We start from the raw sequence: 14,883 nt of genomic DNA, 5'->3' as shown, positions 1-14,883 counted from the left end.
ACAAAGCCAGCTCGTCATAAGCACAGGGCAGGTAACACCCATGACGAGCTGGCTTTGTCATCAGCACTGAAGGGGTTAAAGTATTTGGGAGGAGAGATCTGGCGTATACAAAGTATGACTAGTCCAGCTAAGAGGACCCCCGCCTAATGAAAAGATCTGAGAAATATGTTGGCATAATATGCACAGGTGATATTTTCACAATTACTTTGAAAGTGCCAATAGGCAAAGCAATACTGAACTTCCCTTCGGCGTCCTTATGCTCGGTTAGCGGACTGTCCTGTTCCGGCACTCAAACACTGCACGTATTATCTTTGGAGAAGAGGTTTGGTTTGGTTACCAAGAAGTGTTTAGAGAAAGGGGTACAAGTAAGTCCGTTGCTCTGCAAGAACTACACTAGATACTACAAATAAAAAATATAGAGCTATTTTTTTTAAATACTTAAACGCTGCCGGAATAACGCGTTTTCGAAAATTCCATTAAACGTATATGTTCTGAAGAGCAATTGTCCACAAGAAAACACAGTATGATTGCATTAGCAAATTTGTGCATACCTGATAGTTCCTTTCACGATACCACAGTGCTAAGAGTGCACATCGCTCAAGATACAACCTTCGTTGAGTGATGTTAAAGTTTACGACAAAAAGTCCAGTCTCGTGCAACGACATTCCGAAACTACCGATACCACCCCATGCATTCAAAATAATGTTTTAAAGCGGAACAAACAACATTCCTTCATCAGTGCATCCTTTAAAAAACTTTGAGAGGTTGAAAGTTATGCTAACACATACTGCACGACTACAGCATCGCTCACCGTCCTTCGCAAACATTACAATAGTTGGAGTTTATTCAGGAATTTTAAACAACGCACCCTAAAACTGGTCACAGAGAATTAGTACACGTCAGAGGCAACCTTCTGTTTTTCCGGGCACTGCCACAGCTGCCCGAAATACCTACTGCATCTAGCCCGAATGTCGAACTACCTTCATCATACTTTTCCTCTTTAAACGATATGCTCGTTGCACGCGAGCTGTCAAAGAAAGGGGTTTGGAGTTACCTTTCCAGTTGTTGGGGTCGCCATTTTGGTTAACTTGTGTTTACGATGATGTCGCACTTGAATCACGGGCACCTCAAAGTCCGCCCAGGAGCCCTTATAGTGAATGCGGTAGGAGCTGTGCCTTAAAAAGCGGCCATTTGAAGGTCAGGCAAAATGTTTTGGTCTAGCATTGCCTGTCGGCCACCGTGATAACAAGCGTCTCCTTTCAATCATGTCCTCACACTCAGCTGCACCCGACACCTATATTGAACAACCCGATTGAGATTGAACCATATTGAGATGGAGGCAATGATAGACAATGCAGATTTTTCACAGGTGGGAAGAGACGGGGCAGGAGGAGGACACCAGGGGAGGGATTGTGAAAGAGCCCCGTCCTTTTCAGACTGGGGGCGTGTTTTTTAGATTTGAGTGATGGATGATGTCACAGATAGAAAGAATCTAAAAAACACGCCCCGAATCTGGAAAAGACGAGGGAGTGACGCCCCTCTCCTCCAATGGCTGGCCAGCATTTACGAGGCCAGCCAATGGAGAAGAGGGGCGGGTTCATGCCCCCTCACTAAGAAACATTAAATCTCGGAGCTCCGCCCACACTGCTACGCAGTGCGACGCAGGCGACCTAAAAACATAATATAATGGTTATTGTAATTAGTTATGTGCCCTCAAGAAAAAAAATCTGAAGCATTTACTCTGGCTACTTGAGATGGATGATATTAATACAACTTCGGTGTACACATTAGTGGGGGATAAGCGGCTTCAGGTGAATGGTTGATGAGATAGATAGGCTGGTGGAGTTTAGGTAATGTTAGATTACAGGTATAGGGTACTTAAAGAGGAAAGGTTATGATTGATGAAATGAGCTACTAGCCAATTGCACAATTACAATAAGAAGGATTAAGGCAAGACAGGCATGAGACGGAGGGAGATGAGGCTATACTCAGAAATAGAAGGCATGCAGAGGATGGATGAGGGTCACTCAGGAAAATTAAAAGGAGGGGGAACAAGTGCTAGTAGGTTACGGTCATTTTTTCACAAAGGGCTTAAGGAGTATAGTGGGAGAACAATTTGAGGATGTAAGTTGTAGAATAAAACCGCATAATACAGAGTGCTCCAAATCCGGGGGCAGACAACTTAAACATGTCACTACGAAGTGTGCACATTATTCAATCATTAAGAGCCCAAACCTGCTGTGAGCCAAGCCTAGAGCAGCACTACTAAACATAGTCTGGAGTATCCCAACCTTGGTACAGGGTCTCTACGCTGCACAAGGGCAGTTGATGCCGCAAAAAAGAATAGGTTTAATTTAAAAGACAAGAGGCAACAAAGTGATATATTGTGGGGGAGTGATGGTAGGGTGAAATTCTAAGCAATTTCCCTGCTGAACTCCATCAAAATCCATTGAAGTTTGTTAGGATTTCTCGCATAGTCTTCCACCAACAGGTGTTGTTTGATCAGGGTGACAGGAGTGTAGGAACAGGACTGGCATGGGCAAGGCATTGTTTGGAAGCAAATGCTCCTTTGTTACAGTCGTCTGTAACCCTAGCCTTGTTGCCCCATTTGCTGCCCCTTGTATAGCCTCTGTCTGTCTTCACTTGTGGGGACTCTGTCTCGCCCAAGTTGATACTCACGAAAGAGCCCCCTTGAAGTGGCAGTTTGCAGGGCACCCATGGATTTTGCTGTCTGTGTTTTTTTTCCCCTCACATCTCATGCACTAGGACACAAAAAGATGTTCGCCATCTAATGTGAGTTTGAGGAGGTGGCATACAACCATCTTAAGTCCCAGGATATGTATCCATCCAAGGCTCAGGAGCAGATGCTGGGGTATATACTATGGGAAGCGGTATCCTCAGCATCCAGTGCTCAGCACATATTTGCATTTCAGATGATCATGCCCTCAGGCACTTGCTCTTCCTCCATCTTCCTGTCGCCACAAGGAGGGGCTGCACTTGCTCATTTATTTCCTCCCAGTGAAACCTGTCGTACCCCAACAGCAAGTCAACCAAATTGAAAATACACCAGCGAATGGTTGCTCAGACTGCCTTGAACTTGCCAGAAGTGTCAAGGTTTTTGCATCCCTAACCTAGAAAGGGGAATTCGAAGGGGACCTGTGCACAGGTAAGCTTCTGGTTGTTACATCCACCATTAATGACATAAGAGGACTGACCCATTCTCCGATGTTACACACTGCGATGGGCCGTGAAAAATGGGAATGAGAATAGAACAGACTAATGGATGAGCAGGGCTGCCCAAAGCTTCTCTACGTATGTTTATGTGTAGGCAGTTTTTAGTCCAGACATCCTTTGATTACAAGAAGCTGTTGAAAAAGCTAAAACTGCTTCAAGACCTGGCATAAAAAGTGGAGTGAGATTGTGCGCTAGGAAAAATGTATACTAACGAAGGCATACCTGTTTAATTTGTTAAGAAAACAAAAGCCAAGATAGAGCTTCAGTTTAACTAGTAGAAATTAATTGTCAACGCCCAAAGTATTCTCAGGAATTGTATGCCCCTAAAGCACTATACTAGTGATAATTTTTTTGCCTCCCATAACCTTATTAAAGTTACCTCTATTACTTCCATGTTTTGGACAGATCATTATTTGGTCAGTCCAATTCTAAATTTTAAATCACATACAAACTGAGTTTCACCCCACCACATCCGTCAGTGCTCCCCATGATCCAAAATCGACATAGAGGAAGCCATTCAGGTTCTGAACAACTCTAAGTCTCCATCACACAAACCAGTTATAAGAAGTTGTAGCAACAGCTGTAAACAACTAAAATCAGTATTTGAACAAACACCATCTGATTCCACCAATTGACGACCCTTTTTCACATTAGCCAACCAGTGGTATACTATTTAAGCAAAGGCAGAGAGACTTATGACCCAGAAGCCTGAAAGAAAAAGTTGCATTACCTAGTCGTAGGACGCAATTCAGGCCTACAAAAATCAGCTAAGATGAATTACACATACACTCAATGGCACCAAAATTAGCACCTTTGCACAAATGATTCAAGAGGCAGGCCATGCTACTCACTCAAACTGATTAGGCAACTTGAAAGCCCTTCAAATGTATCTTCCACTGATTCCCCTTTCCAAGTGATGTGTGATATTCTACCTTCCTTCTTAACTGAGAAAAATCATATTTTACATATCAGTATCACAGGGGGAAAATGCAACAAAGTCAAAATACAAATCATTCTCCCAGCCATCCTCACAAACAGATTATTGGAGTTATACCGTCAATTCAACATGCCAAAATGTACAAACTGCAGCCAACCGTTAAATCTTGATCTCCAGATGGAATCTCTCTAGCTAAGGTCTGACATATCCTGAACCCCTTATTAACGTCTGCCTTAACCTTGCCTTAGAAACTGTATTGGAAGAGTAATACCAGTAAATCTTTAGTGAAAGAGCCAAACTACGATCCTACAGAGGAAAGTAATTACAGGCCTATCTCCCTACTTCCAACTGTTGGCAAGCTCGGGGAGAAATATCTGCCCCAATGGCTCGCTCTCTAATCATCTAGAAAAATACAACCTGCTAGAAGAAGTTCAGGCTGGCGTCCACCCTCCTAAGGATATGGAAACTGCCCTTCAATCAGTCCTTAACAGTTTGTGAATGAGCCTTACTGGATGTATTTTATAGGTCTGCCAGCTGCATTTAATACTGCTGACCACTAATGTATTTGGCTCATCTGAATGCGGTTGGAGATGGTGACTCTGTCTCCAGGGTTTCTACCTTTCTTACAGGACTCAGTCTGTCACTTGTTCTATCCACTTTCAAATCTACCTCCTCCCCCCTGGTCAACTGTGGAACTACAGAGGTATCATCTTTATCTCCTATTGTATTTGTACCTAAAGGAGGCCCCTGAATAACATCCCTAGATTGCTTGTTGTCATATGAGGACACAGCTCCTTTCTATATTAGACTGCCCTCCGGAAACAATTCAGCAAACTCTTCAACTCTGCTTTTTGGTCATCATAATAAATAAGCTGTAATATGTTCAATCTAAATGCTAACAAGACAACAATGGTAAAAGGCAGTCTATACTATCTATGGAAAACCAGCTTCTGACTATGCCACATACTCCTCCCTTGATTGCACAGAAAATGAAGGCAATAGCCGTTGGTGCCGCGATATTATCTAGACTTGGTTACTCGAACGCTTGTTATTTACAGTTTACTGCTAATACTATTTCAAAATGGCAGTACATTCAAAATATGGTAGTGATATTAATCAATGAGAAGAGAAAATCTGAACACGTAAATGAAACCTGTTTGTATTACACCCATTGCCTGTGAAATTGAGAATTACATTTAAGTCTCTATGCCCGGTTCATTGAGCTCTTCACAGCACTGGTGCCTCTGCAATCCAAGACTAAAATATCTAGGCACCTGCATTCATGCCCACATTGATATTCTTTCAGACAGGCGCAGTCCACTGTTTTTGACATGAATGACTAGGAGGCAAATCTTTTGAACTCCCAGCTCGTCAATTATGATATCAAATACACCCATGCTCCATAGTATTTATGACCACTTATCTATCCACAAAGCGCTGGAAAAATTGTTGTTTCAGTAGCCCACACTCTGTTTAAAGGTAGTACTACTCATTCAGGGCTAAGAACCCCCTGTTGAAAATGTGATCTAAATCTTTCTCCTTCATTTGAGGGTGCCACTGCCAGCATTACTAAAGCTGTGACCTTCCAATACTGGTGTGCCCCACTGACAGTGTGGATGCCACCAATACTCTTTGGTGCTGGCAACATCCTTATGCCTATAAGTTGTTTGGTTAGGAGGGAGGGTATGAATACTGATAAAAGAATAGCACAGAGAGGGGAGGAATAGGCTTCATTATCAGGAGTGAGACAATGAAGAACAAGTCACTTGCATTCGGTATCAATGTATCTGTAAGAGACATATGTTAGTTATAGATTCCTTACATTAGAATTTTCTCCAAGGCGTCAGACTGGTTCCAGAGATTTTTCCTCTTGCAGTATCCCTGCGCGTCAGTAGGTGGCGTCGGTCAACTCTTGGTCCGTCATCGTGGTTGCTGGGATGACATTGCGGTGCCTACTTAGACACCACCACTGCCAACTGACCTCATTTCTGACACGACGTTCTATACCAAAAGCAACGAGCCATGCAAGACACGGACCACTGTGCGCCACAACTAGGGCCCTGCAAGGAAGTCCCTATACCTAGAAATCAGTTCGCAGAGTGGGGAGGTTGGGTGGGGCAGTAAGGAATCTATAACTAAGATATGTCTCTTACAGATACATAGATACATCGACTCCGCCGTCTGTCATTCTACCTTGACCGCACCAAAGATTTCGGGGTGGATGATCAGCTCTTTGTTGGATATGTGGGTGCTAGGAAAGGCAGGGCTGTTTAAAAACGTACCATCTCACAATGGGTTGTCCTTTGCATAAAAATCTACTGTGTTCTAGCTAAGAAAGATCCTTATGTGGGGCTGCGTGCTCACTCCACCAGGGCTACGGCAGCAACCACTAAATTGACACGCGGAGTCTCACTCCTCGACATCTGCCAGGCGGCGACGTGGGCATCCATACACATGTTTACCAGACATTACAGCCTGGGCAGCCAAGTCCGGGGGGATGGCTACTTTGCCCATTCCGTCCTCCAAGATTGGTATTGCTGGGATATCTATTCTAAGGTAAGGATTCTAAAACTGTCGTTATGTGGGGCTGCGTGCTCACTCCACCAGGGCTACGGCAGCAACCACTAAATTGACACGCGGAGTCTCACTCCTCGACATCTGCCAGGCGGCGACGTGGGCATCCATACACATGTTTACCAGACATTACAGCCTGGGCAGCCAAGTCCGGAGGGATGGCTACTTTGCCCATTCCGTCCTCCAAGATTTTCTGGTGTGAACTTAGTTTGCAGTCCCTCCTCCGGGGATGGTATTGCTGGGATATCTATTCTAAGGTAAGGATTCTAAAACTGTCTCTTTCAGATGAAAAACGTATCTACCTTCTGTAACAATGTATCTGTAAGAGACATATGTTGGCTATAGATTCCTTACCGCCTCACCTATCCTCCCGCTCTGCAAACTGATTTCTAGGGATAGGGACTCCTCAGTTGTGGCGCACCAGTGGTCAGTGTTGTGCATGGCTCTGTGTTTTTTGCGTGGAAAGTTGTGTTAGAACGGACGTCAGCGCGCAGTGGCGGCATCCTAGTAGGCACCGCGACTTCATCCCGGAGACCATGACGATGAACACGAAGTCGACCAACACCAACTACGGACACGCAGGGGTACTGCTAGAGAAAAAATCTCCAGATCCAGTCTGAAGTCTGGGGGAATTTTCTAAGGTAAGGAATCTATAACTAACTGTCTCTTTCAGTTATGCACAGTATTGCAATATTTATAAAGCACGTACTACCCCTATGTGGGGCGTTGAAGCGTTTGAGTTATGTATTATATCAGACATTGACCTATATATGATTCCAGACATTGCACTGAGTTGTATTGGCAAGCACCGCAGGAGGCTGATACTGCAAATACGGAATCTGGTCAGGAGTGACTTGCAAAGGCAGCGCTGTGCATTAGTACCTGATAATGTAATACCATACAGTGAGAATTCAATGGCAAAAGGGAGATGCCCAGGGTGAGCCTTAATGAGTGGTGATACTGCTATAACTATGAGAGATTATAAAAAAGAACTACACTGGATAGAGACTAGAAATGCAAGAATCCAAGCAGACGTGATTATGTTTAGAAAGGTCTCTCGAGTCCAAATGCTGGGATACTCGCCACTGGGGTAAGATAAAAATCTTGTCTCGGATTTCAATAAGGGTCATCCCCAAAGAGGATTTTACAAACGGTCACAGACATAACAGCCTTCAACAGGGAAGGGAGACATATCACAAAGCGCATGTTTCCAAAGCGGTTTTAAATCTATACACCTTTTACATATACCTTTGTATTTACTGAGTACCTTTTAGGGACACTTCTTCTGCATTACCCAATCCGCTTTCATAGAATGTGGTTGTTATGTATCTGTGCATGACTTCACTTCTTATATGGAAGGAGACTGCTAACCAAAGAAATATTAAGAACGTCCCAATTGTTCAGTCTACATACTTCGATGCTGCCTATGTTACATACACTAATAACTTTACATGCAAATTTTCTTCATTTATAAACTAAAAACTGTATGCACAAAGCAGTATCCAGATAAAAGTGGAGGAGTGACAAAATGGCACTGGAACCATGAATGTTTCAGAAAGAAATTACAGTGGTAGACAAGGGAAAGGGACTACTAGGGTCTAATTAGAGAATGGCTGCAATCAGCATGTTGGCTAGATAATTTTCTGCTTTTGCAATAACCGAGGTTTACCACCTCTGACCAAATTGTAGTGTACATAACCCTCACACTTAAACATTATCCCGCTATTACAGCAGGCTAGAGTCTTTCTATGGTAGCAAATTGTTTATGCAGCAAGATTTCTAATGTGGCTTGCCAAGCTATGCCTGAATGCATGCAGGCCCTTTTCTTGCAATGGTTAATTGTATGTCATGTCACTGGTTCGGACGGGTGAGTTCCAGCCAGTCTGCACTGAAGTCAGGGCTGGGACTTGGATACCCGCGAGAGAAGCATAGCATGCAAGTTGGCTGAATTGAGGTCACTCTTGGATAACCGACATTCACAGGGAAGTATTCAAATCACCCATCCAGGGAACCAATCCACTGCAAAGGTTGTGGAGAGCCAGTGACAGACTGGAGGCAAGATCGGCCTGGTGTACACATGAGCCCATTAGCAAAGCCCAATAGATTTTACACCAATAAAAGACTGAACCAAGTGTGTGAAGGCCACGGGACATGCTTGTCACAGGATATATCCCACGATAAAGCATATGCATGTTGCATCAATGTGCTCAGCCTCAGCTAGGTGAAGTCCTGTTATTACATCAGAGATTAACTGGGATTGAGTGTTTAACCAGAGTCACAAACTGTAACGACATGTCTGGGCCTAAGCTAAGGCATCAAGACTGACCATGGGATTGCTCCCAGTTCCACAAATAAGTAATATAGGCAACAACTGGCATAAGTGAAGTACCGCCCAGCTCAATTCCCTCTAAACAATCAAAAATCAACAAGAAAGCCCTGCCAAAGCTGAAATTAAATTTCAGGTCAGGTTTTAATGTCTTTATTTCGATGATAAAATCATAAAAGACAATTTTGACAAAATATTTAAAAACAGTTTCAAAGTCTCCACATTATACAAAATCATATTAGAAGGATAATGTCAATATGTTATCAAATATACAGTCAGCTTAAAAGCCACAATTAAAAAGTTATTAAACCGTTATTGAGACGAAACAAGACATTAGATATAGCTAATCATAAAAGTTGGTTTGACATATACAAGTAAACACTATGCACATTGCACTTTGTGATCAGGAGGCAGTTAAGTTCCTTCTGGCTCTGATTGCCCATGCCCAGCCTAAATACTTAGCCAAACATATCACGATAAAATCAGAGGTGTTTGTTTTTAAAGCCCAAATAGCGTCCGAGGATTTTTTACATGTCATGCGTTTAAAAATGGGTTTTAGCCATTTTAGACGGGGTTCTCTGTATTGGGGACAGGCGAACAAAAAGTGACCCTCAGTTTCCTTACATCCGGGGCAACGACTGCAAAGGTTAGTGGAGCTATTGCCCCAAGATGAGGTAAAGGAATTTAGGGGTAGTGAGCCCACCCGGAATTGGTGGTATAGTTTTTTATCCATTGGCCTGGAGATAAGGTCCCAGTATACCTCCCGGGCTGGATCCAGTTTAAAACTTAAAAAACGCCCCGTCAAGTTTTCAGAACTAGAGGCGTGTGCCAAGGGAAGGCGAGTTGAGGCCCAGAATAAACCCTTAAATTCCTTTTTCGAGGGAAAGTTGTTCGTGCCTGGCGAGACCCACAGATGGCTCAAGCCCATATCATACAGGCTCCTTTTCACCGAGCGAAGCCATGGGATTCACTCCGAACCCCCCATAGCCTTCACCTCGGTTAGCTCCTTTGCAAAGAGAGCCAAATCCTCCGAAGTCCATAAGCGCCTCCAAGTGGACACTACTCTGTATCTTGCCATGTCCGATATTGGAAGGCAACCCATGTCGTGGCAAAGTGGGATCTGTGGGGTTGATTGGGGCAGCCCTACCAGGTTACGAAGAAACCTACACTGGATCCTATACAAACTCGAGAGGTCCATGAAACCCCATAACTCTGCCCCATAGAGTGTCGCAGCATTAATTTTAACATCATAGATTTGTAGGGCGGGGACAACCCTTTTAGTGATTGATTTCTTTTGCTCACGCAAGAGACAACCAGTCAGTTGGGCAAGTTTTAGCTGTTGGGTCTCTATTTGTGGTTTCCAAGACAGGCGGCAATCCAGAGTGACCCCCAGGTACGTCATCGTATCAACTTGTTCCAGGTTAACCCTGTTTAGTTGTACACTACTACGTATTGGTTTTTTCCTGGAGAAAACCATAAACTTAGTTTTCCCCACATTTATCTGAAGGTCATTCTGTTTGCAATATTCCTCAAAGTGATTTAAAGCCAACTGTAAACCTCCCCTGGTCTTTGAAAGGAGGAGGGTGTCGTCAGCAAAGATCAACATTGGGAATTTAGTCCCCGCCAAGGACGGTGCATCAGTATTGGTAGACCCGAAGAATTTCACTACCTGATCTATAAAGAGTAAGAAGAGGGTGGGGGCGAGAACGCACCCCTGGCGGACTCCCCGTGAAACCGGAAATTAGTCAGTATATTGCCCTTGTAACCCCCATCTTACCCTGGCAAAATTATCTTCGTGTAGTCTAATAATCATCTCCACCAATTCCCCCGGCATTCCTAGGTCCCTTAGTACCTGCCATAATTTTCCCCTCGGCACCAAATCAAAAGCTGATTTCAAATCTATGAAAGCAGCAAAGATGGTGCCACCCCCCAGTATAACGACCTTCCAAAAGATCATGCAGAACCTCAGAACCTGGTCAATGGTACTTGTACCAGATCTAAAGCCCGCCTGTAGCGGGGACAGTATTCCTTCTAGTTCCATCCACCCTTGGACCCTCGCCAGGATCATGCGGGCAAAAACTTTCTGAAAGCAGTCAATTAGGCTGATAGGGCGATAGTTCCCTGGGTTTGATCTATCACCCTTTTTGTGTATAGGGAGGATCTCCGCCCCCTTCCAAGTCTTAGGTATATGGGCACCTCTCGCTATAGTATTAGCTATGCTAGTTAAATAAGGTACCCAAAGGCCTAAGTTTAGTTTAAAAAGGTCTGCTGGGATTTGATCCAACCCAGGGGCTTTCCCTCTCTTGGTTCGGCCTAATGCAAGCTCCGTTTCCGCTTCTGTAAAGGACATAGTCACGTTGCCAGGGGGTATTGCAGGTAGCAGATTCGATGCAGACGTAGGGTCAACAACTACTGTGCAAAATTGGGAGGAGTAATGATTTATCCAGACTTCCGGGGATACGTTGTTAGACGGAGTACGAAATTCACCGTCTTTTCCACATTTCACAATATCCCAGAATTTGGTCTGATTGTTGGATTTGCTAGCGTCCAAAAGGTCTGCCCAAAAATCATCTTCCCATTCCCTCTTTGCCTCCCATTGAACTCTTTTATACCTTTGTCTGGCCACTTTTACTGCACTTAGGTCTCTGGTTTTAACTTTCTCTATTAGATGACTATGGGCCTCTCTACACTCTCTATTGTACCATTTTGCTCTTGGAGCATTCTGGTGCCCGGTGTTAGACTTACATGGTTTTGAGAGAATAGTTTTAAGCTCAGAGAAGCATTTGTCATGAATGCCCATGATCTTATCTAATTCACCCTGACCCCTCTCAACGACAACAGACCTCACATTATTTAAGGCATTAGTCACCACATTTTCAATATTGGCCTGTATCATTACATCATTTGATATGATTGACCATTTCAGTCTCCTCCGGTCATTTGATACGGTTACAACCCCTTGCCCCCTTGAATCTGGTTCCGCTAATCTTTTCATGCCATACATTTTGAATTTCAGGGACAGTGGGTTATGGTCACTTTCCGGACGCATTACAATTTCCATATCAACCATTTGGCTCCAATATTCCATTTTTATGAAGATATAGTCAATACGACTTTTCCTCACACCATTGTCAAAAGTGGGATTGGCTCCAATGTCCGATTTGGTGCGTCCGTTAGCGGCCCTTAATCCCCAAGTGAGGCAAAAAGCAGTCCAATTCAGAGCAGCCTCCGTTGCTTTAACTGGTATTTTGTTGGAAAGTTCGGGGATTTTCCAGGTCGCATCTTCTTCAAACCCCCAATTGTCTTCCGGCAAGTACAGTGGTTCAATTGTACAATTAATATCACCCGCTATTATAATAAATGTGCCTTTATTCCAGCCCGTTAGTAATGTATCTAGGGCACCTATCAGCTTGGGGCAACGTCCGCCAGGGAGGCCTCTAGAGTATATGTTAATAATAAGCATTTCCTGCCCCCCTGCTTCCCTCAGCCTTATAGCCAATATATCGGGATTATCCACATACAATTCGGAAACTGAAAAACACCAGGCCTGTTGTACCCAAGTGGTCAGTCCCCCTGACGCCCGCCCTTTAGTACCTTTTATTGCTGGTTTGAAAAAGTTTGTGAATCCAACCATGTAAAACGGGGCTGTGGCCCATGTTTCTTGCAGGAGCACAACCTCATGTTTACCTATGAAGTCCAACCAATCCTCAGAAATCATGCGGGTCTTGACTCCGGCAACGTTCCAAGATACCATATGTGAAATTAATGAATCTACTTCTACATGGTTATTGCTAACAATGGGAGGGGAATGGGAGCTTGGTAAGATGGCATTTGTTAAACTGGTCTCATCTATATTAGAAGTGGAAGCCTCTTCCTCACTTAGCCCCCTCAGCATTCTAATGTTGTTATGGAACAGGGACTGTTGCTCCTTTACTGATTCCGAGGTAGGGTTGAATGGGATGTGCACTCCCTCCCCCTTCGCTATAGCTGTGTTCGATGACTGGGTCGGTGCACATAGTCAGTCAACCCATTTTAGATCTGGCAGTGCCTCGAAATGGTTGAAGAGAGGAGGGTAGTAATGGGGGTGATGGATTATGGGCTCCCGGGGCCTTCCCCCTTTGAGTTTCCAATAATTGAGGCCCGTTTGATTAATTGGGTACGTATGGGGGTAAAAGTAACCAAGGTGTAAGGTCTGTACATCACCCAAACGGGCAAATCTAGCTTTCCTTTGGATTCTTTCCACCACCCAGGGGTCTCTAAATGAAATTAAAATACAGTCACCTTCCAGATCTTTTTCGCCCTTACCTACCCAATCCACTCTCCTTACATAAAGGATTTCAGTGGGAGATGACGGAGGGAGTGGGCGATGTTTGTTTAGCCAGAAAATGACCTTATTCCGCAGATCCCCTTGTGATTCTTTAGTACCCTCTCTTAGGGGGGCCACTCCGGTTAGAACGATGGTATATTGTGACGCTTCAGGAGTTAAGTTAACTCTGGGAGGGTGTCGTGAATTTCTGTTATCTGTCCTCGGTTTCCTGTCTTGGTGAGTGGTTTTCCTCTCCCTACCCATTATAGATGTCTGTGCTGGAGTGTTATTTGGTTGGTTTACTGCACCATTTGCTGGAGGTTTTTTCCCCTGCGTGTTGTTAGTTGCCACTGGGCGTTTAGCTTTTGGTGTTTCTTTAGTAGGGGCTCTGCTAGCAGTAGTCAATGTGGCAGCTGGAGTTTTTGCCCCTATTAGTGGTTTCTTATTAATAATGGTAGATGATGTCCCTATGGGGATAGTTGTGGTTGTCCCCCCTTTTTGGTTAGCACCCCCTGTGGGGTTAGGGCCCCTTGTCTTGAAACTAGTAGTTGTTAAGTTTTGCAAGAGGTCCATATTGATATTGACCGCTGCTTCCAGGACATCTATTTTAGCGGACATTATCCTGGTACTTTCTAAGACCGGAAGCAATAAGGTTTTGATCATTGCTTCCATTTTTGCCAACAAGACATCGTCACTACTGAAACATGTTGGGCAAGGATTAGAAGAATTAAATTAAATTTCACAATGCTTACCTGAAGAGAAAGAGTGTGACGCAAAATGGTTTCCTCTAAAGCATGAATCCACTTCTCTCTTTCGTCAGCATCACGAGCTGTGAAAAGAAAGTTAAGGTAATCTGGTGCGTATTCCATTAAAAACACATTAAAATGCTCATAAAAAAACACATAGCCAAAATGTGTTCTTGCCATGAATAGGCTGAAAGGCATTCCTTTCATTTTTTGTAGCTTACTCCTTTAGAAATAAAAGCACATTCAAACTGTAAATGCCCAACAAAATACTTGACGATAACTAAGAATTTGTGACATGTTTATAACCAAGCAAAGGTCTAGTATTTACATTCGCCGTCTACTATACACTTCTGTGTATACTACAAATGAGAAAAGGGTATGCCTAAAAGTGAAAACCTAGGGTTCAACACTATTTTATTTTTATTAGTACCATGAATAGATACTGTGTAAAAAATTAATCTCTAGAAGGAGAAAAACAAAGCATTTACTTTAGACACAAGTATCTACTTGAACCAATTGTTGACTCATTGCCTTTGACAAGGTTGTAAAGCGCTTTGATACCTTAGGGTCTGGCCAGCACTAAATAAAACTCTTTAAATAAATAAATAATAAATAAAGATGGGGTCATTCCTTATGTTCGTCACAAACACAAAATAGATCCCCAGCATTAAAAATAAAGGAATACCTTGGAGAAAAATAAAAAATGCACAGCTGATCGTCATGGGGTATCTACTCCCTGTCCTATTGTCCTTGAATACAA

The 14,883-nt window shown here is 43.6% G+C and overlaps 1 protein-coding gene across 4 annotated transcripts in view; it reads right to left on the bottom strand.

The window, feature by feature from the left end:
• OSBPL9 (oxysterol binding protein like 9) overlaps nt 1-14,883 on the bottom strand; it is a 1,205,712-nt gene that overhangs the window by 953,112 nt on the left and 237,717 nt on the right. For all 4 annotated transcript variants that reach the window (XM_086952425.1, XM_086952427.1, XM_086952426.1 and 1 more), the window contains exon 4: nt 14,130-14,206. In XM_086952425.1, the coding sequence (XP_086808551.1) occupies nt 14,130-14,206 (77 nt within the window). The remainder of the gene's footprint in view (nt 1-14,129; nt 14,207-14,883) is intronic.

The sequence above is a fragment of the Lissotriton vulgaris genome, chromosome 1_1 (assembly GCF_964263255.1).
Source record: "Lissotriton vulgaris chromosome 1_1, aLisVul1.2, whole genome shotgun sequence".
Taxonomy (NCBI): Eukaryota; Metazoa; Chordata; class Amphibia; order Caudata; family Salamandridae; genus Lissotriton; species Lissotriton vulgaris.
This window is presented reverse-complemented; position numbering and strand designations above follow the sequence as displayed.